This window comes from Podarcis melisellensis (assembly GCF_964234715.1).
Source record: "Podarcis melisellensis genome assembly, chromosome: 10".
Taxonomy (NCBI): domain Eukaryota; kingdom Metazoa; phylum Chordata; class Lepidosauria; order Squamata; family Lacertidae; genus Podarcis; species Podarcis melisellensis.
In genome coordinates this window covers 74,404,413-74,424,602 of record NC_138542.1, presented here as the reverse complement: position 1 = coordinate 74,424,602, position 20,190 = coordinate 74,404,413, and the positions used below count along the sequence as shown (strand labels likewise).

At 48.1% G+C, this 20,190-nt stretch overlaps 2 protein-coding genes across 2 annotated transcripts in view; one reads left to right on the top strand and one right to left on the bottom strand.

The window, feature by feature from the left end:
• GOLGB1 (golgin B1) overlaps positions 1 to 14,387 on the top strand; it is a 72,458-nt gene extending 58,071 nt beyond the window's left edge. Inside the window, exons 25-37 of the mRNA XM_081926650.1 lie at positions 763 to 892; positions 1,385 to 1,495; positions 2,418 to 2,472; positions 2,975 to 3,085; positions 4,171 to 4,281; positions 4,482 to 4,537; positions 4,753 to 4,822; positions 6,279 to 6,460; positions 7,046 to 7,171; positions 8,285 to 8,645; positions 9,284 to 9,334; positions 11,442 to 11,740; positions 11,990 to 14,387. Coding sequence (XP_081782776.1) covers positions 763 to 892; positions 1,385 to 1,495; positions 2,418 to 2,472; positions 2,975 to 3,085; positions 4,171 to 4,281; positions 4,482 to 4,537; positions 4,753 to 4,822; positions 6,279 to 6,460; positions 7,046 to 7,171; positions 8,285 to 8,645; positions 9,284 to 9,334; positions 11,442 to 11,578 — 1,501 coding nt within the window. The 3' untranslated portion in view covers positions 11,579 to 11,740; positions 11,990 to 14,387. The remainder of the gene's footprint in view (positions 1 to 762; positions 893 to 1,384; positions 1,496 to 2,417; positions 2,473 to 2,974; positions 3,086 to 4,170; positions 4,282 to 4,481; positions 4,538 to 4,752; positions 4,823 to 6,278; positions 6,461 to 7,045; positions 7,172 to 8,284; positions 8,646 to 9,283; positions 9,335 to 11,441; positions 11,741 to 11,989) is intronic.
• Positions 14,388 to 14,662: 275 nt separating this feature from the next.
• On the bottom strand, positions 14,663 to 16,109 carry LOC309379392 (olfactory receptor 5T7-like). Its single transcript, XM_081928504.1, has one exon. The coding sequence runs from the start codon at positions 15,732 to 15,734 to the stop codon at positions 14,712 to 14,714; it is 1,023 nt and encodes a 340-aa protein (XP_081784630.1). The 5' UTR covers positions 15,735 to 16,109; the 3' UTR covers positions 14,663 to 14,711.
• Between the last annotated feature and the right edge of the window lie 4,081 nt (positions 16,110 to 20,190).

Here is a 20,190-nt window from a genome sequence, read left to right as displayed (position 1 = left end):
TTATTTAATTTTTTTGGTATTTATTATTGATAACAATTTATTGATTCACCAAAAATAACAATACAAAAAAAGGGGGGGGGGAGAGTTCAGAACCAAATTAAAGCATAAATTTTGATCGACTTCCCTCCATTCCCTCTCTTGGCTCCATTATAATATACTTGTTTATGCATGTTCATAAAACCTTATATGATTAACATTCCAATTTTAAAAGTTATACTAATGTCAAAATCTGTACACAAAGCTTTAAAGATATGCTTTAAACTATTGCCCGTTTTGTAATAATTTGTCCTGCACAGTTCAATATTATTTCTGGGTTTTGGCTTGCGCATGCGCAGAAGTGCTCTATTGCACTGCGCATGTGTGCAGAAGCGGCACCTCTGGATACAGATTTTTCAGGGTGCGCACTGATCCCCTGGAATGAATTAAATACATATCCAGAGGGTCCACTGTACTTTCTGTACAAAGAAATGCAAACTGACACAGGGTCTTTTCCAACACTACACATCTATGATTTTATAAATGCTTGTTAAATAGCCAACATCATTTAATCTCCCTTCTAACCTATCATGGTGGAAGCTAGATAATTGGGCCACACAGAAATGACCTCAGTTCTGCCTGCAGATGGCTGCCCATTAAACCCAGTATTTCTAGAGATGGAGAGGGGAGTAGAGAAGGGAGCTGCCTTGAAATGGTCGCTGGGTTGGGGGCCATTCAGCCCTGCCTCCTTTTTCAAACTCCCCCCTTTGTGCTTTGCCTCCCCAGCATCCACAAGCTCAGGAGCAAAGTGTCTGAGGAACATGAAGTTCTCAAGAAGAAGGAGTTGGAGGCAGCGCCCAAGGCGTCCTACGGTTACGGGGGCAGGTTTGGCACAGAGAAGGACCGCATGGACAAGGTGCAAAAGGGGGAGGGCGCTGTTCTTTGGATGCTGCTAAGGTTTTGGGTTTGTTTGTGTATTTTGTGTGTGTCTGTCCAAGAAGTGAGGGCCCATTTTTCACGGTAGTAACCTGGACCCTGACCCTCACCTCCGTTTGGTGTTTAAAATATTTATTTCTTAATTGTGGGCTCAAAAAAATTGGGGTCGACTTATATACAGGAGCATCTTATACACGGAAAAATATGGTACAAAGCGAGACGGCTTTGTCACATCTGCAAGTGGGCAGTGTGGGGCTCACTGACTGATGCTGACAACCCCCCCTTTTGGAGTTGTCATAATCATGACATCATCATGACGTCAGGTGATTAACATCGGGGGCCTCCTCCACCTGTCAAAGTGGTTTGCAGAGAGGGGTGGGGAGCTGACCAACCAAACAATCAGGGCACCCTCGGAATTATCTGCCCAGAATTATCTGGCAGGATTTGACACCACTCTGTCTTGATTTCCCAGAGTGCTCTGGGCCATGAGTATGTTGCGGAAGTGGGAATGCACTCGTCTCAGACAGATGCAGCCAAAGGCTTCGGAGGGAAGTACGGGGTGCAGAGGGACCGAGCAGACAAGGTGAGTGTTTGTGTTTACCTTTGACATCTGGTGGGAGGGCGTTCCACAGGGCGGGCGCCACCACCAAGAAGGCCCTCTGTCTGGTTCCCTGTAGCCTCACTTCTCACAGGGAGGGAACTGCCAGAAGGCCCTCGGAGCTGGACCTCAGTGTCCGGGCTGAATGATGGGGGTGGAGATGCTCTTTCAGGTCTACTGGGCCAAGGCCATTTAGGGCTTGAAAGGTCAGCACTAACACTTTGAATTGTGCTCGGAAACGTCCTGGGAGCCAATGTAGGTCTTTCAATGTAGGTCTCGGCGGCCGCTCCCGGTCACCAGTCTAACTGCCGCATTCTGGATTAGTTGTGGTTTCAGGGTCAGCTTCAAAAGTAGCCCCATGTAGAGCGCATGACAGTAGTCCAAACGGGAGATAGCCAGAGCATGCACCACTCTGGCAAGACAGTCCACAGGCAGGGAGGGTCTCATCCTGCGTACCAGATGGAGCTGGCAGACAGCTGTCCTGGATGCAGAACTGACCTACGACTCCATGGACAGCTGTGGGTCCAAAATGACCCCCAGGCTGCACACCTGGTCCTTCAGGGGCACAGTTAGCCCATTCAGGACCAGGGAATCCCCCCCACCCACCCGCCCCCTGTCCCCCAACAACCTCAATCCATTAACCGCCATCCATCCTCTAACTGCGTCCAGACACTTTCCAGACATTTTATGATTCTTTGAATCTCATTCTGTGCCTCTGCACCCCCCACCTCTAGGTTACTGCTAGGCTGAGGGATCGTGACACTGGCCTGCCCCACTCATAGCACATTGATTGCAAGCTCTTGGGGGCAGAGAGCTGTCCTTTTTATTTCCTTGTGTTGTTCTCTGTGGGTCTTTATATGTACCTATAAGAACTACAACAACTTTTCTCACCTTCTGTTCCCCACAGTCGGCTCTCGGTTTTGAGTACAAGGGCGAAGTTGAGATGCACACCTCCCAGAAAGGTAAGGTTGGAGAGATCCCTGCTGCTTCCTCTCATTCTCCCTTTCCCCCCTTAATTTTTTTGTTTTTCAGAAAATGTTGGAGACTCCTCTGGCTCCGAGTCTGAGCCCAAGTCCCAGGCCATCACAGCAATAAACACTCATGGATGCCATAAAGATTCAGTCAAGCGTAGAAGTTTACTTCACCACTGCTGTGGTCAAGGCATGCTTAGAGTCCAACAAGAGTCCAAGATTCTCTTTCTGCTTCTTTCACTGCAAGGAGCAAGCAAGAGACTCACAACAACTTACGACAAGTTACACAGAACCGTTGTTACCCTCTGTGCATGTCCAAAGAACACTTCCCACAGAAAACGTCCTGGCATAGACAGAACAATCTCAGCCTTCTACTGCTTCTTAAAACTTCTTCTCTGTTTCTGGAACAAATGATTCGCCCACACACAGAGAGAGAGAATATCCAACAGTCTTTGCAACTCTCTGAAATTCACTAGGTTTCACCTCCTTGCAGATTACGCCGTTGGCTTTGGGGGCAAGTATGGTGTGCAAAAGGACCGCCAAGACAAATCTGCCCTGAGCTGGTCACACAAAGAGGAATCGAAACCCCACGAGTCCCAGACAGGTGGGTGTTGAATGCCTCCTGGTTCAGAGAATGATGTGGGTGGAGCCTTCACTGTGTTGTTTAGCCCAGACTTCCCCAACTTGGTGAAGTCCAGGGATTGCTAAACTCCATCACCCCTGGCTCCATCACCCCAACGGGGAGTTGGGGTGCAATAACAACTGGAGGACACCTGGCTGTGGAAGGCTGGAGTCCTGTGTTTGAGAAGGATATTGGCAAGCTGGAAGATGTGCAGAGGAGGGCGACCAGGATGATTGAGGGTCTGGAAACCCAGCCTGATGAGGAACGGTTGAGGGAGCTGGGTATGTTTAGCCTGGAAAAGAGGAGGCTGAGAGATGGGAGTCAAAGATCTGAAGGGTTGTCCCATGGAAGATGGAGCAAGCTTGTTTTCTGCTGCTCCAGAGGATTCCCAAACCAATGCTTTCAAATTACAAGAAATGAGATGCTGTGGAACATTAGGAAGAACTTTTTGACAGTAAGAGATTTTTGACAGTGGGACGGACTCTCCCTCAGAAGGTGGTGGATCATCCTACCTTGGAGGTTTTTAAACAGAGGTTGGAGAGGTATCTGTCAGGACCAACTTAGCTGTGATTCCTGCATTGCAGGGGGTTAGAGATGACCCTTGAGTCTAATAATAATAATAATAATAATAATAATAATAATAATAATAAATTTATTATTTATACCCCACCCATATGGCTGGGTTTCCCCAGCCACTCTGGGCGGCTTCCAACTGAATATTAAAAACAATACAGCAATTAAAAACAATTTTATGATTCTCTGTTAACTATCCATAGCTCAGTTGTTGGGGGACAGAGGTTGCTAACCTCCAAACCACAGGCATGAAGTGCTCCCCCATGCACATTTCCTTCCCATCCCACTATTTTGGGCACCCCTTGAATCCCAGGTGAGGGAAACCGATGCTGTTGTGCCTTGGTGCTGCTTGTGAGCTTCCCAACTGGGGCGCCTGATTGGCCACCATGAGAACAACGGATCCAGCAGCCAAGATCTTCTGATGTGGGGCAGACCACGGAGCAAAATGGGGTCAGCTCTTTCATCTTTCTGAAATTCACTCGTCCCCCTTGCAGATTACGCCGTTGGCTTTGGGGGCAAGTACGGTGTGCAAAAAGACCGCCAAGACAAATCTGCCCTGAGCTGGTCGCACAGGGAGGAATTGAAACCCCACGAGTCCCAGACAGGTGGGTGTCGAATGCCTCCCGGTTCAGAGAATGATGTGGGGTGGGGTGGGGTGGGGTGGGGAGGGGGTTAAGCCCCTGGAAGAGGCTGTCAAATGTATAGAGCCCATCATGGAGATGGGCTTGCCTTTGCGGAAAGGCTCCTGTGGCTTGGTTTCTGGAGGGCCATTCATTTTCCCCCTTCCCCCCTTCCCACATTGCAGATCATGCCAAGGGATTTGGGGGCCGCTATGGGGTGCAGAAGGACCGGGTGGACAAGGTAAGCAGAGCTCGCCCCTCCACCAAAGGCCCTCTATGGGGCAAATAATCCATGCTGATAAGATCCTGTGAGCACCCATGATTGACCTTCTCAGAGTCTGGTTCTGGGAGGGAATGATGCGCAGCCTCTTGCAGCAAGACCTCCTACATGGAGGCGAGGAACCTGTGGCATCTCTGTCCTGGCCAGCTGGGTGTACTGTGGACCTCTCTTTGCAGAGCGCTGCTGGTTTCAACGAGATGGAAGCTCCAACTTCCTCGTATGAGAAGACACTGCCTGTGGAGGCCGGTAAGTCTTTTCCTAGGCCAACCTGTCAAGGTCAGTGAGTTGATGCCCACAATGATCCCTGAGTGATGTTGGAAAAGCCCTAGGAATCGAGACCCTCTAGTCGCTGAAAGGGAGCTATTTGCACCAGAGCCTTAGCAAGCCGTCCATAGAGGGTAGGTGCTTCTAGGTGCCTCCTGCACTACGGGCTCTAGGCTGAGCCAGGGGGCTGGAGAAGGTGCCCCCCAAGTCCCCCCAACTCCACAATCCACTATAAAGTCAAGTTGCATCATGCATGCATCTTGCTTCAGAGAATTCAGCCATACACGCTTGGCTGCAGCTCCATTCTAGATCCATTCCAGCCTTTTTCTTCTGCCTTCATCTCTCTCTCTCTCTGCCTGCCTGCCTCCTCCTCCTCCCATCGACAGGTTGCTCACATGTGGAAGAGTGAGGGGAGGCAGTGGAGACGTTGTGGGGGGAGTTCCCCACGGGGCTTACACCCCCCACTTGCCAGCCAAGGTAAAGATAATTTTGGCTATGCTCGTGACCCTCAGAACCAACCCTCTGCATATGATGCAACTTGACTGCATATTTTGGAACGTTGTCGGTTGGTTCACTGTGCATTTATGCCCCCCCCCCAAGATAAAAAGGTAAAGGGACCCCTGACCCTTAGGTCCAGTGGTGGCCGACTCTGAGGTTGCAGCGCTCATCTCGCTTTATTGGCCGAGGGAGCCGGCGTACAGCTTCCGGGTCATGTGGCCAGCATGACTAAGCCACTTCTGGCAAACCAGAGCAGCGCACGGAAACGCCGTTTGCCTTCCCGCCGAAGCGGTACCTGTTTATCTACTTGCTCTTTGACGTGTTTTCGAACTGCTAGGTTGGCAGGAGCAGGGACCGAGCAACGGGAACTCACCCCGTCGCGGGGATTCGAACCGCCGACCTTCTGATTGGCAAGTCCTAGGCTCTGTGGTTCAACCCACAGCGCCACTCGCATCCCTGGTACAACTGTATAGCCTCCTACAAAAGACAATGCGCTTCGCTTTTGGAACCCCTAGATGGGCCCATGTTGCAGTCCTAGGCACCTGCCTCTCCTGTGGCCCTTCGCGACGGAAGTTGCCTTGAGTTGAAGCCACCCACAGCGCCACCCGCGTCCCTAGATATTGCGTCCCCCAAGATATCGTAACCCAATTTTGCATGACGGTTCTTGAGATTAAGGAGGAGGCTTCCACCTTCTTTTGGATAAAACCGAGTCCCATTCTGAATCAAGATGGCGGACTGAACCTTTCGAAACTAATTTTAACCACTGATCTTGAAGCTGCACTGACTTCAAAACTGCACTGATTTCTTGTGTCTCTTTGAATTCCTGTGCTGCGTTGGGTACGAGGCTGTTAGTTTTATAACAAAGTGTGTTATTCAGTGGGTGGGTGGAGGGAGGCCCTCACAGCCAAGTCTTCACCCTGCCCCTTGTCATTGTCAGCAGCTTCTGCTGGAGCAGGTAACCTGAGGCAGAGGTTCGAGAGCATGGCCAAGTCAGCCGAGGAAGACAACCGGAAGAGGGCAGAGGAAGAGCGAGCGCGTCGCCAGGCCCGGGAGAAGCAGGAGCGCCAGGCAGCCCAAAAGCAGCTGCAGGAGCAGGAGGAACAGCGGCAGCAGGAGCAGGAGGTGAGGCCGGAATTGGATAGATCTAAAGGATCTAATGATGTTTTCTTTAAGAGCGGGCACATCACTGCCTCCTTCAATTCCTCTGGGAATGTCCCGGTGCCAAGGGACAAATTGATGATATCCCCTAGGGGGGCCCGCACCTCGTCTGGACACGCTCTAATCAGCCAGGATGGGCACGGGTCAAGAGGACAGGTGGTGGGCTTTCCAGCTCGGAGGAGTCTGTCCACATTGGCTGGGGATATCAGGTCAAAGTGGTTCAATACTGGACCCGAGGACATTCAAACTATATCCTTGTTCTTCCTGTGTATGGCAATTATTCTGTCCGTGTTGTTTCTTCCTGTCCTTGTGAAATATTATGTCTCTCTTCCCAGTTGTTGCTGTTCTCCATCATGCCTTGGGCGGAGCTGTTATCCCATTTTAAACTCCTGCCTTTGATATGTTTCCAGCTTTTTGTATCTTACCTGATCTGTATAAGCTGCCTTGAGTCTACTCTCTGGGAAAAAGGCAGAATATAAATAATAATAATAATAACAACAACAACAACAACAACAACAACAACAACAACAATAAATTTTATCCTTTCAGGAAACCCAGAGAAATGAGGAGCCAAGGAGCAAGGCTGCAGCCCCCAGACTCTCGCCAGCGCCCATGAAAGTGGGCAGAGAGGACATGGGCTTGCCCCCTGTGCCACCGCCAGCCCCTGAGCACCAGGTAAGGGCTCACTCGTGCCCAAGATGGCGATGCTTTGGGGAACACCAATGGAGAGGTGCCACCCAAGAGGTGTAGAGTGGCCAAGGGGGCTGGACAGTTCCTCTCAGCTTGTGGACAGACCTCCTTGTCAGACGCTCGTCCTACACTCGAGTAGGACCCTGGCAGAGACACCTGCCCAATTGGCATGTTCTCTCCCTCCTGGTCAATCGTTCGGGAGCTTCAAAAGCTTTCTTCTGCCCGAACATCACAGCGACTGATGCCAACCAACACCGGCACACTTAGGGATCCGCAGAGTTTGCGCACCTTGCATGACAGACCTCAGCAACTCAGCATTTTGGCTAATCTACTTTATTTACATAGAAACATAAAATCATAAAAAAATACAGTGGTACCTCTGGATGTGAACAGGATCCGTTCCAGAGCCCTGTTCGCATCCAGAAGCGAATGCAACCCACGTCCACGCATTGCCGCTTCTGTGCATGCACATGATGCCATTTTGAACAGCTCCCAACAAAATATTAAAAATACAAAAAACCCCAGACATTAAAAACTTAAACAGGGCTGCCTTCAGATGTCTTCTAAAAGTCTGGTAGTTGTTGTTCTCTTTGACATCCAATGGGAGGCTGTTCCACAGGGCAGGTGCCACCACTGAGAAGGCCCTCTGCCTGGTTCCCTGTAACCTCACTTCTTGCAGGGAGGGAACTGCCAGAAGGCCCTTGGAGCTGGACCTCCGTGTCTGGGCAGAACGATGGGGGTGGGCAGTGCTTTTTTCATAAAAAAATGTTTAGCGGTCCTGCCATTTTCTTACTAATAATGAACTACTGCCCCTCAATAAGACCAAACTTAGATTGACAAAATGTTTAGGGTATGCGTACCCCTGCATACCCCCAGGGAAAAGCACTGGGTGTGGGACTTCTGCATGCAGAGCATCTGTGCATGCGCGAGTGGCGAAACACAGAAGTAGTGTGCTCCGTTACTTCTGGGTGGCCGCAGCGCGCAACCCGAAAATACTTATCCCGAAGCTACTTCAACCCAAGGTATGACTGTAAACTTAGGTGAATCAGTTTGAGTTGGCAGGGCTCTCATTTTCCTCCCCATATTCCCCATGCCCAGGCAGCGCCAGCGGAGGAAGAGGAAGAGGAACCCCCTCCAGCTCTTCCTCCACGGAGCCTGCTCTGGGGCGAGGGCGTTGCAGAGCCACCCAAGACATCTTACGTGCCGCCACCACCGCCACCTGCAGACACGGAAAGCCAGGACTACGGTGGTGACTATGAGGAAGTCGGGGGTCCCTTGGACCGCCAGGAGCCTCCCAGCTTGGATGAGGATTACGCCAATGGTGGGGACTACGAGGAGATGCCAGGTGGCCTTGATGGGGACGAAACCATCTACGACAATGCTCTGGACGCCGACCAGGAGGATTATGAGGAGATCCCAGATCAGGTTCCCAGCAACCATGGGGGAGCGCCCTTGGCAGGTGAGAGAAAGGGAGGCATTCGTAGCCCTACCTGGGGGTGTCGCCATTGGGGATAAATAATAATAATAATAATAATAATAATAATAATAATAATAATAATAATACGTGGTAGCTCTACTTACAAGACATGCGGGTGGCACTGTGGGTTAAATCACAGAGCCTAGGGCCTGCCAATCAGAAGGTTGGCGGTTTGAATCCCCGCAACGGGGTGAGCTCCCGTTGCCCAGTCCCTGCTCCTGCCAACCTAGCAGTTCAAAAGCACATCAAAGTGCAAGTAGATAAGTAGGTACCGCTCTGGCGGGAAGGTAAACGGCGTTTCTGTGCGCTGCTGTGGTTCGCCAGAAGCGGCTTAGTCATGGTGGCCACATGACCCGGAAGCTGTACGCCGGCTCCCTCGGCCAATGAAGCAAGATGAGGGCTGCAACCCCAGAGTCGGCCACGACTGGACCTAATGGTCGGGGGTCCCTTTATCTTTACCTTTAATACACGTTGTAATAATCCAACCTGGAGGATATCAGTGCAGCTGAGGTGGGGGGCAAATGGAGGGCTGCCTTTTAATGCACCTGGCCATGGTAAGTGCCTGGGGTGTCCTTCCATGTTTGGTGCAAGTTAACTTACCCCACCTTCTTCCCTTGCAGGAGCGAGCCAGGCAGGGCTGTGTGCTCGAGCCCTCTACGATTACCAGGGAGGTCAGTCAAATGTTTTGCATCCGTTTGGGGCTTGGGATGTGAGGGTTGTGGGGATGGAGTTCTGGATAGATCACCCACAGCAGACACCATAGAATCACAGAATGGTAGAGTTGCAGGGGACCCCAGGGGTGTATCTAGTCCAGCCCCCTTTAATATTGTCATGGAGAGGTTGTTGAGAAGAGGGGATAAGTGGCTATATTATATTTGGGGAAGGGTTCCCTAGGGTTCAGAAAGGCAGGGGCAGGAGGAGTGGGGTCCTTCCCCCCCCCCATAAAATGTGCACACCACTTGATTGTCAGAAAACCTCAGAGCGGTTTGCAAAAAAGGATACTAAACTTATCAGTTGTCAGCAATAATTCTAGACATTCGAGATAACCATAGACTAAAAACAGGTGAAAACTCACACCAACTTTCTAAGCAAAGGGGTAGGCTCGTCTAAACAGTTTTTAGCAGGCATACAGTGAAGGCACCTACCTGAGATCAATAGGCAGGGAGTTCCAAAGATAAATAAATGGGTATCATGCGATACCAGTAGCAGTGCCAGTTCTGGCAATCCACACAAGTGGGCACATGTGGGGCAAGGTGATCTCGCAGGTAAACTGGTCCCAAGTTGTTAAGGGCTTTATATATTAATAGTAACACCTTGAACCTGTCCTGATAGCAAATGGGCAACTCTGAGCGCAGGTGTTATCTGCTAACAAGGCCTCGTGGCCATCAGCAATTGTGCTGCAGCATCCTGGATCAAGCACAAAGGAAGCCCCGTGTGGAGCGCTTTGCAGTAATCCAGCCTTGAAGTAAGCAAGGCACAAACTGCTGCAGCCAGACTTTCCTGATGCAGGAATGGCTGCAGCTGTCAAGTGATGCATCACAGGCGTATATTATGGGTTGGCACCTGCAGGTCCTTGGCCACAAAAGAGCAAGCTTGGTGCACGTCCAGAAGCAAAACTACATGGGTGGGCTTTGTATTTGTAAAGACGAGGGCAGGGGGGCGCTGGACCGATACAACGGAGAGACAATTGGTACAACCAAGACCCCCCCCCTTCTGTCTTCTTCTTTGGGGATCCTTCGTAGCCGAGTAAGATTCTCTTCCATAAACACAGTTTGAACAATGAGTCCATAAATGACTGTGGAGGCCAATTCTGGATCCACACGTCCTTCCACAGTGGGGACATTGGTTTCCAGGCAGGAGTTGATCACAGTGAGGGTTTGCCAAGTGGACTTTCCTCTTAGCACGTTTCTCCCTTGCGTCCTGAGTTTGAGTGTCTTCAAAGCTCATGACACCTTTGGTAAAGGCTGTTAATAATAATAATAATAATAATAATAATAATAATAATAATAATAATAATAATTTATTTATACTCCGCCCATCTGGCTGGGCTTCCCCAGCCACTCTGGGCGGCTTCCAACAAAATATTAAAATACCGCAATACATCAAACATTAAAAGCCTCCCTAAACAGGGCTGCCTTCAGATGTCTTCTAAAAGTCTGGTAGTTGTTCTTCTCTTTGACATCTGGTGGGAGGGCGTTCCACAGGGCAGGCACCACCACCGAGAAGGCCCTCTGCCTGGTTCCCTGTAACTTGGCTACTCGCAATGAGGGAGCCGCCAGAAGGCCCTCGGCGCAGGACCTCAGTGTCCGGGCTGAATGATGGGGGTGGAGACGCTCCTTCAGGTATACTGGTCCGAGGCCATTTAGGGCTTTAAAGGTCAGCATCAACACTTTGAATTGTGCTCGAAAATGTACTGGGAGCCAGTGTAGGTCTTTCAGGACCGGTGTTATATGGTATCGTCGGCTGCTCCCAGTCACCAGCACTCACAGGCCCCTGTTTCCCAATTGTTGGTATTTATACTACATTTTTAAAGATTTGCCTTGAGAGAGTCTTTAAACTTATTTTGTTGACCGCCAGCATTACGCTTTCCATTTTAAGGTTCAGAATAGAGTAGTTGCTTTGGAAGACGATCACCCGGCATCCGCACAACACGACCAGTCCAACGAAGTTGATGTTGAAGAATCATTGCTTTGACACTTCTGTAACCCTTCTGCTCTGGAGAGGAGGGAATCCCAGCTGACTGACCCACCCTCTTTTCCTCTTCCCCTTTTTTGTCAGATGGGGACGATGAGATTTCCTTCGACCCTGGAGACACCATCACGGACATCGAGCAAGTGGATGAGGGCTGGTGGCGCGGATCCTGCCAAGGCAGGCATGGCCTGTTCCCAGCCAACTACGTGGAGCTGCTGCCTTGAAACTCTCCGTTGTAATGTGGAGATGCTGCGTGCCCCAGCCCCACTGTGCCCCCACCCCAGCATCCTTCTCTTTCACACCAATAGGCTCCAATCCAGCCCCGGAGTGGAGAAGAGCGTGGCTTTCCCCTTGCAAGAATCTCCCAATTCATTGAAATATATACTGTATTTTTTGCTCACTTTTTCCCTCTTAAAAAGTAAGGGGAAATGTGTGTGCGTCTTATGGAGTGAATGCAGGCTGCGCAGTTATCCCAGAAGCCAGAACAGCAAGAGGGATTGCTGCTTTCGCTGCGCAGCGATCCCTCTTGCTGTTCTGGCTTCTGAGATTCAGAATATATTTTTTTTCTTGTTTTCCTCCTCCAAAAACTTGGTGCGTCTTGTGGTCTGGTGCGTCTTATAGAGTGAAAAATACAGTATGTGCTTTTCCTTCCAAGTGCATTTTCCGAATTTGTTCAGGCTTGATGCTTCCTGTTCTTTCTTTCTGGGGGAACCGCAGCTGCCTAATTCAGCTCTCCACCAAATCACAGGACTGTAGAGTTGGAAGGGACCCTGCGGTCATCTAGTCCAACCCCTTGCAGTGCAGGAATCATAGCTCTTCTTGGAAACCTCTAGCAAAGGAAACCCCACCGCTAGATCGCTCAAAGCAATGCAATGATGCACACATGAAAAAACGCAGCTGGAAGTTTGAAAATCCTGGGAAGGAGCCAGCGAAGTTCCAGGGCTGGAGAGGGTGTGCAAAACACAAGCTCAGCTGCCTTCCTCTGGGCAACCTCAGATGCTGCATCACCGGATATTGTGCTAAAAAATTAAAAAATTGTCCAGTAGCACCTCAGAGACCAACTAAGTTTGTTCTGGGTATAAGCTTTTCTGTGCATGCACACTTCTTCAGATACAATTGTCATGGAGAGGTTTTTGAGAAGAGGAGGTAAGTGGCTATATTATATTTGGGGGAGGTTCCCTAGGGTTCAAAAAGGCAGCGGCAGGACGAGTGGGGTCTTTTTAAAAATTTCATTAAATGTACACACCACTTGATTTTCAGAAAACCTCAGAGCGGTTTGCAAAATAGGATACTCAACTTAGCAGTTGTCAGCAATAATTCCAGACATTCGAGATAACCATAGACTAAAAACAGGTTAAAGCTCACACCAACTTTCTAAGCAAAGGGGTAGGCTTGTCTAAACAGTTTTTGGCAGGCATACAGTGAAGGCACCTGCCTGAGATCAATAGGCAGGGAGTTCCAAAGATAAATAAATGGGTATCATGCGATACCAGTAGCAGTGCCAGTTCTGCCAATCTAACCTTCAGGTATCTGAAGAAGTCTGTATGCACACGAAAGCTTATACCCAGAACAAACTTAGTTGGTCTCTAAGGTGCTACTGGACAATTTTTTTAATTTTTTATTTCGACTGCATCAGACCAACACGGCTACCTACCTGCATCCGGATATTGTGTGCGTGTGATTGTACAGACACACACACTTTGCAATGTAGGTGGAGGGGAAGCCCTGCTTAGCTTTTTGTGTTGCTCATCTTGCAATGCTCTACCAGGGGGAAAACATGCATGACACATCATACACAGTGTGCATAAAAGGATAAAAAAGAATAAAGTCATTTATCTTAACTCAAAACTCTTGCATGTGGTGAATAGAATATGTCAGCCTTCTGTTGCTCTGCAGTCATTTTGGACTACAGTTCCTTCAGCCCCATGCGGCTGTGATAGTTGGCGCTAATGGGAGTTGTAGTTCAGAGCATCTGGGGGGCGTCAGGTTGGGGAAGGCGGTGCTCTGAGTTGGCACCTCTCCATTTCGGCAGGTACAGGCTTCAGAATTTGCCACAAAGCAGAATTAACTGCGTGCTTTCAAAAGAGTCCTCAGTTTTCCTAAGAATATTCACCCACATTGATCCCTCAGCTATTAAAAATGAAGAGTCACTTGCAAAGCTTCCATCACGCTCATTTCCGAAGGTCTCACGATCCCTACCTGGCTGTGGGCAGATGCACATTTCGCTTTTGGGTGGCCCTGAAACCTCCTTTAATTCTAGGGCATTATTCATGTGCGACAGGCTTCCAGGAAGACCTGTTAGCCTGTAGGAAGGCAACTTTTCTGATTCCATTAAACACACAAACACACACGCACACACATTGTTCACCATGCCTCCCCCTGGGGTCTCAGGGCCAGAAAGGAGATCTGGGGCGACCCAGTCAGATGGGCAGGGAATAAATAATGATCTTCATCATCACCACCTCGTCATAAAAGCCAAGCCAAAGAATCAGATCAAAGTTTACAGACACACTATATGTTTAAAGTGCATGGTTTGTCCCAAGGAATCCTGTAGTTTGTTAAGTGTGCTGGGGGTGGGTGGGTTCTGATATGTACTGTAAAAAACAACAACAATGGGTTGAGAAAGTTGTATTTCATGGGCTATGGGTGGATGAGAGATGGCCAAGGGCCAGGGTGGTAGAGAGCAGTTGGTAGAGACTAAACAACAAAGATGGCGTACATTTGGCTATATAATGTATGGAAATGCTCTTGTAGACTCTTTGAAATAATTTTCATTTGATTTTGCAAGTGTAGAGTTATAACAATACCAAATACATATCCATATTTAGAGATTTCTATGAATCTCCAGACTTCCCACCTCTCCCTCCATGGGTCCTATTGTCAACATTTTCAACTGCATATTTTTTCATTATTTTTCATTTATACCTCTCAATATTGTCCATAATATTAGATGCATTACAAGTGTTACTAGAATCCTGCTAATGTTTTCATCTGCTTACAGTGGTCTCCTAAATAAATTATAAATTTCCCCCATTCTATCTTGAAGTTTTTATCTTCTTGGTTCTTGAGCCTTCCGGTCAGTTTTGCCATTTTGACGTACTCCAACAGCTTAGTTTGCCATTCTACTCTGGTAGGGACTAGAACTTCTTGCCATCTCTGGGCTAATAGCATCCGTGCGGCAGTCGTTGCATACACCAAAAGTCTTTTCTGCTCCTTTTAGGATTTTGGTACAGACTCTGTGGACTCTGTCCAGTGATGCACTGCTAAGTAAAGTTGGATCGTTTGTGGTCTGAGCCTCCATACTTGAACTCGCAAAGACGAATTTCCCCAGGGATGTTGGCCCATGAGGATTCCCTGTTAGTGAGGGAACCCAAAGCCCTTCTGCAAGCCCCCCAGAACTTTCCTCAGGGCGCCCTTCACCTCCTTGTTGCGGAGGCTGTAGATGACAGGATTCAACATGGGGATGATGATACAATAGAGTGTGGAGATCAGGGTGTCCACTTCTAAGGAGTAGCCTGCACTTGGGCGGTTGTAGTTCACATCGGCCATCCCAAAATAGATGATGACCACAACTATGTGGGCTGCACAAGTGGAGAAGGCCTTGTGCCTGCCGGTGTTAGAGCGGATCCGAAGGATGGCCGACAGAATGAAGATATAGGAGATGACCACCAGGAGGAAAGGGGCCATGCCCATAAAAACGTTCGCTATGTGAAGAGCCATCTCGTTGACATAGGTATCACTGCAGGCGATTTGCAGAAGAGGAGGGACATCGCAGAAGATGTGGTGGATCTGGTTGGCCCCACAGAAGGCCAGATTGGTGGAGAGCGCGGTGTGAATGGCAGAGTCCAAGAGGCCCCAGATCCAAGTAGCCGTGGCAAGAGGGACACACACTCTTCTGCTCATCAGGTGAGCATAGCGCAAGGGTTGACAAATGGCGGCATAGCGGTCGTAGGCCATGACGGCCAGCAGGGCACACTCGGATCCCGCAAAGGTCATCAGGAAGAACATCTGGGCCATGCACTGGTTGTAAGAAATGGTGTGTCTCTGGCGCAAAAAGTTTACCAGGATCTTGGGGACAGTGACGGACGAGTAGCAGACGTCCAAGCAAGATAAATGGCTGAGGAAAAAGTACATGGGGCTGTGAAGGCGTGAATCCAGTTGGATCAGAGTGAAAATCATGGAATTTCCCACCAGGGTGATGAGGTAGATGGTCAGAAAGAGGAGGAAGAAGAAGACCTGACCTTTTTGGACCCCAGAGAAACCCAGGAAGATGAATTCAGCCACAAGTAGCGTCTGATTGCTGCTTCTCTCCATCATGGTCAGCTCTGAGAGGAGAACCAAGAAGGAAGTGAGATGAATGGGGGCAAAACCAGGATTCATGAATACATGCAGGTGGAATCTTTCCTTCTTTGTGGAGCAGCCAAGACCAAGAGCCCCAGCCCAGCTCTTGGGTTCTGGGCTTCCCAGTCAGAAAGGGTAGCTCCCAAGATGGTTGGGCAACACTTCTCTTCACTCCCACCCTGCATTTTAGATTTTATCAACTAACCTTGGCAGTAAGAGCAATTGGTGGTCAGGGTAACCTTGGAGGAGGTCTGGTCCTTGGGTAGGGGGCGGGGGATAACAGTTCTCTCAAGTCTTCGGTTTACCATTTTTGTCATAAGCCCTCTGGGCAATGATGACCTCCCTCTGTACAGCATTGGGTGGGCACCAAATCCTTTTTGCTGCTTGAACCTCCTGGCTGATGCAATGCAGGGCTCAGGTGTCCTGTGTTTACATACAAAGGTTCTCTCTTTCTGTTACCATTTTTGGATCTGTTAGCATTTCTGTAGCAGTCCGATAGGCTATGATTCTCAGAATTAAAGTACCGGTACTTAGCAAGAGCTTGTTCCGCTTTTTTTTGTAGTAGTAGAAATTGGGAGTTTCAAAAGATTCACTCCAGAAACACCTCCATATAGAACAAAATCACTTGGTATACAAGAATGACTCCACAACTGTCATTGATCTTCTGAATGTACACACTGGGCACAGAAACACCACATGGCCTGAACCTAGATCAGTGGTTCCCAAAGTATTTTGAGGCTAGTACCCCCTTGGTTCCATAAACTCGTTCCTAGTTTATCCTACCCTATTGAAAGCATTATTCAGAATGGGACTTTGCACGATTTGCTAGAGAAGATAATAATGCAATAAGATTTGAAACTTGCATGTTTTTTTCAAAAGCCACTTAAAACTATTTAGTTTAATAAATTTAATTGACAAACTTGAACCAGTGATACCAGTTTTCCATAGTGTTAATATTCCTTTGCACATGTAGTGAATGGTATGGTTTGCATTGGCCAAAAAGATGGCTGAAAACGCCACAAAATGGAAGCGATGTCTTTGAACTGTCAGTGAACTGATCATGAACTGTGTTGTATAAGCGCTAATGAAATGTGGAAAACATCTTGATTTTTGGGCAAAAACAGATTGTGCTGGAACGGAACAGCACAAGGAGGCTTGGTACTGGGCTGTACACCTTTACAAAACATTCAGATAAATTCAGAGTTGTGAGACGATGCCAAGGACAAGGATGAGATGTCGTCAAGAGTAAGGATGTGAGATGCCAACAACAAGGAGTTGTGTAAGCATCAGGAGCTGCCAAGTATCAGATGAATAAACAAGGTGTATAACTATCAAAGCCCTCCAGCCTCAGGTGATTGCCGGACATATGACAGCGCTGTCTTCTGCCACCACGACTCTTACGGGATCTGATCCATCCAGTTGAAGAGTGGTGAGTATAGATGTGTGTGTGGTTGTGTGTGTGCTTGAGTGCATGTTCCCTGTCTTGTTATGTTTGTTAATCAATAAAGCAATGCTCTAGAAAATCCAATATTTGTTGTCTGAGATTTACTTGTGCTTAGAGTGCACTATTGGTCTCATTTATGCTAAACATTGAAACATTAAAAGGACCTATTGGTCACAACACAACACAACGCAATGCAACGCAACACAACACAACACAACACATCTCTGCTGCCCACTTGCCTCTTAGTGCCCCCTTTGGGAACCACTGACCATGATGGGAGGATGACCAAGAGAACCCTCTCACACCCCCTTCCTTGTCCAAGTACAACACAACAGCCCTGCAGTGCTATCAGTGGGACAGACTCTTCAGTAGCTGCTGTTGCCACAGTCCCACTTACTCTGGCAGTACTTTTTCATGGTGGGGGAGTGGGGGTGTCTGTTGTAAATCTGCAGCCGATGAATAAGGCCGATGCATAAAACCACTCTGGACTGGGGATGGGCGCTGTGTGAGTCTCAGATTGCATTGAAAGGCAAACCTACCAAGAAACAGACACACTGCAAAATTCACTCGTCTTTGAATTTTGCAACCCAGTTCTCCAGTCAAGAAATGTATGTACTGGGTCTGAGTGTGCATGCAAATACATACCTTAGTTCAGATAGCAAACCAACAGGCATTATGTTAGAGGAAATGGCTTTGCAAAGATGTGTATCTTGGGCAAAATCGCTATCAAATGTGAATATTAGGAGAACATTGCACTAAAATGCTGATGGACTCTCAATAGGACATTAAAAAAGAAAGAAAAAAGATTCTCAAACTGATGTGGAAATGTATAGATCTGAATTTTGGAGTGGAAAAATGAGAAATGGAGAGAAACCTAAAACCGACCCAAGAAGGTTGCTTAACACTGTGAAAAAAATGTCACCGGTTTGCTCTCCTGAATGTCAGCTGAACATCAGGAATCTAAGCTTATTTCTTCATTTTTCAAGTTGTTTTAAACATCATGCACAGTATTACACAGCAGCAGATAAGGAGTTTGCCTGGATTTAAACGAACTGGTGCAGACAGACGAGTGATTCCTCCCCAATCTACCCTAACGGCAAATAAAGAACTTCCTAAGTTTGGAGGTTATTTTGTGGGTCCCTTCATTTCTCTGCTCCTCACCTGGCATCTTCCTGCCGAATGAACTTGGATGACGGCTATGACAGCTGCTGCTCTGGGACAGGTGAGGAGACAGTTTCGGATGCTGATGCTCCTTCCAGCTGACCTGGTGAGGAGAGCCAGGCAGGAGGATTCTACGGCCAGAGAAGGTGAGGGGAACAAAGAGGATGGGTGGGTTGCAGGTTCCCTACCTTTCCTCCTGTCAGAACGAGAGACACACCTGGCTGTCACTCATTTTCTGCCCAAAGAAAGGTCTCCATTTCCTCCTAACCCAACACACCATCCTTCATGCATCCCCACATACCTTAAAACTGACCCAGTGTCCTGCCTGTATCCTGTGGGCCCCAGTCTGGAAGGTAATATGGCTTTTATTGTTTGAGGAGCCCCTGGAGAACATGCATTTGCATCACAAGGAATGAAGATCAAGGAGTCCAGGGGGGGAAATAATCTCCCCTCTTGCCCTGGGCTTCCTTTTTCCTGGCAGAAAACACTGGCTTCAAGGGTATGGGGTGGAGCCCAAGGGGGTTGCAAACAGCCGTGTTCAAACGAGGCCCTTAGGGACAATTCAGTTTGCAATTAAGGTGATCCTTTCTAATTCACACTTTCTGGAACACAGGCTTTGAAATTTGCACTTGTCCAGATTTTGCAATAATAATAATAATAATAATAATAATAATAATAATAATAATAATATGCCACCTACCTAACTGGGTTGCCCCAGCCAATTTGGGCAGCTCCCAACAAAATATGAAAAACACAGTAAATGCAGTCAATTAATGTGTATAAAAATGCATGAAGTAGGAGAAAAGGTGTAGACAGAAAACCTAGACAGCATCTTAAAAAGCAGAGACATCACCTAGCTGACAAAGGTCCATATAGTTCAAGCTCCGGTTTTCCCAGTAGTGATGTATGGAAGTGAGAGCCGGACCTTAAAGAAGGCTGATCGCTGAAGAATTGATGCTTTTGAATTCTGGTACTGGAGGAGACTCTTGAGAGTCCCCTGGACTGCAAGATGATCAAACCTCTCCTTTCTGAAGGAAATCAGCCCTGAGTGCTCCCTGGAAGGACAGATCCTGAAGCTGAGGCTCCAATACTTTGGCCACCTCATGAGAAGAGAAGACTCCCTGGAAAAGACCCTGATGTTGGGAAAGATGGAGGGCACAAGGAGAAGGGGATGACAAAGGACAAGATGGTTGGATAGTGTTCTCCAAGCTACCACATGTGTTTGACCAAACTGCGGGAGGTAGTGGAAGACAGGAGTGCCTGGCGTGCTCTGGTCCAGGGGGTCACGAAGAGTCGGACACGACTAAACGATTAAAGAGGAGAAAAGGTTGTTGTTGCTGCTGCTGCTGAATTTATATACTGCCATATACCGGAAGGTCTGAGGACAGTTCACAGAATATTTTAGGCGGAATTGTGTTGGGAAATGGTGTATATGAAACAAACTCACATTCAAAATTGACTTTGCACTAAGATACTAGTGATTTTTCAAGAAGATTGAAAAACAACAACTACACAAACTAACATGGAAACAAGAAGATCTGAAGTTAATAGCGAAAAATTGAAATATTTCCCATATTGTTCTCAAGGGGCTAAACAGAAACAGGAGGACACAACAAGAACAACCATTAAAGGATTTGAGGACAGTCTGAGCTTTGAGACTGGCTCCCCCTGTGACAGTGCACCATGTTGAATTTGTCAGCTAAGCAGCTCTTCAGACTGGGAGTTGCTGAACTGGGTGTTGGACACAAGACCCAGTGTGGAATCATGACCTAATTCTTTGGATTCTGTCTAGTAATGTATTGCTGAATTAAGTCTAACCAATGGGAATATGGTGTTAGCCACTGTACTTCGACCCCCAAGGGAAATTTCTCCAAAGATAGATAGATAGAT

Coding starts and splice junctions, on each gene's coding strand:
- LOC309379392 (XM_081928504.1), bottom strand. CDS start 15,734: ATGAATCCTGGTTTTGCCCCCATTCATCTCACTTCCTTCTTGGTTCTC.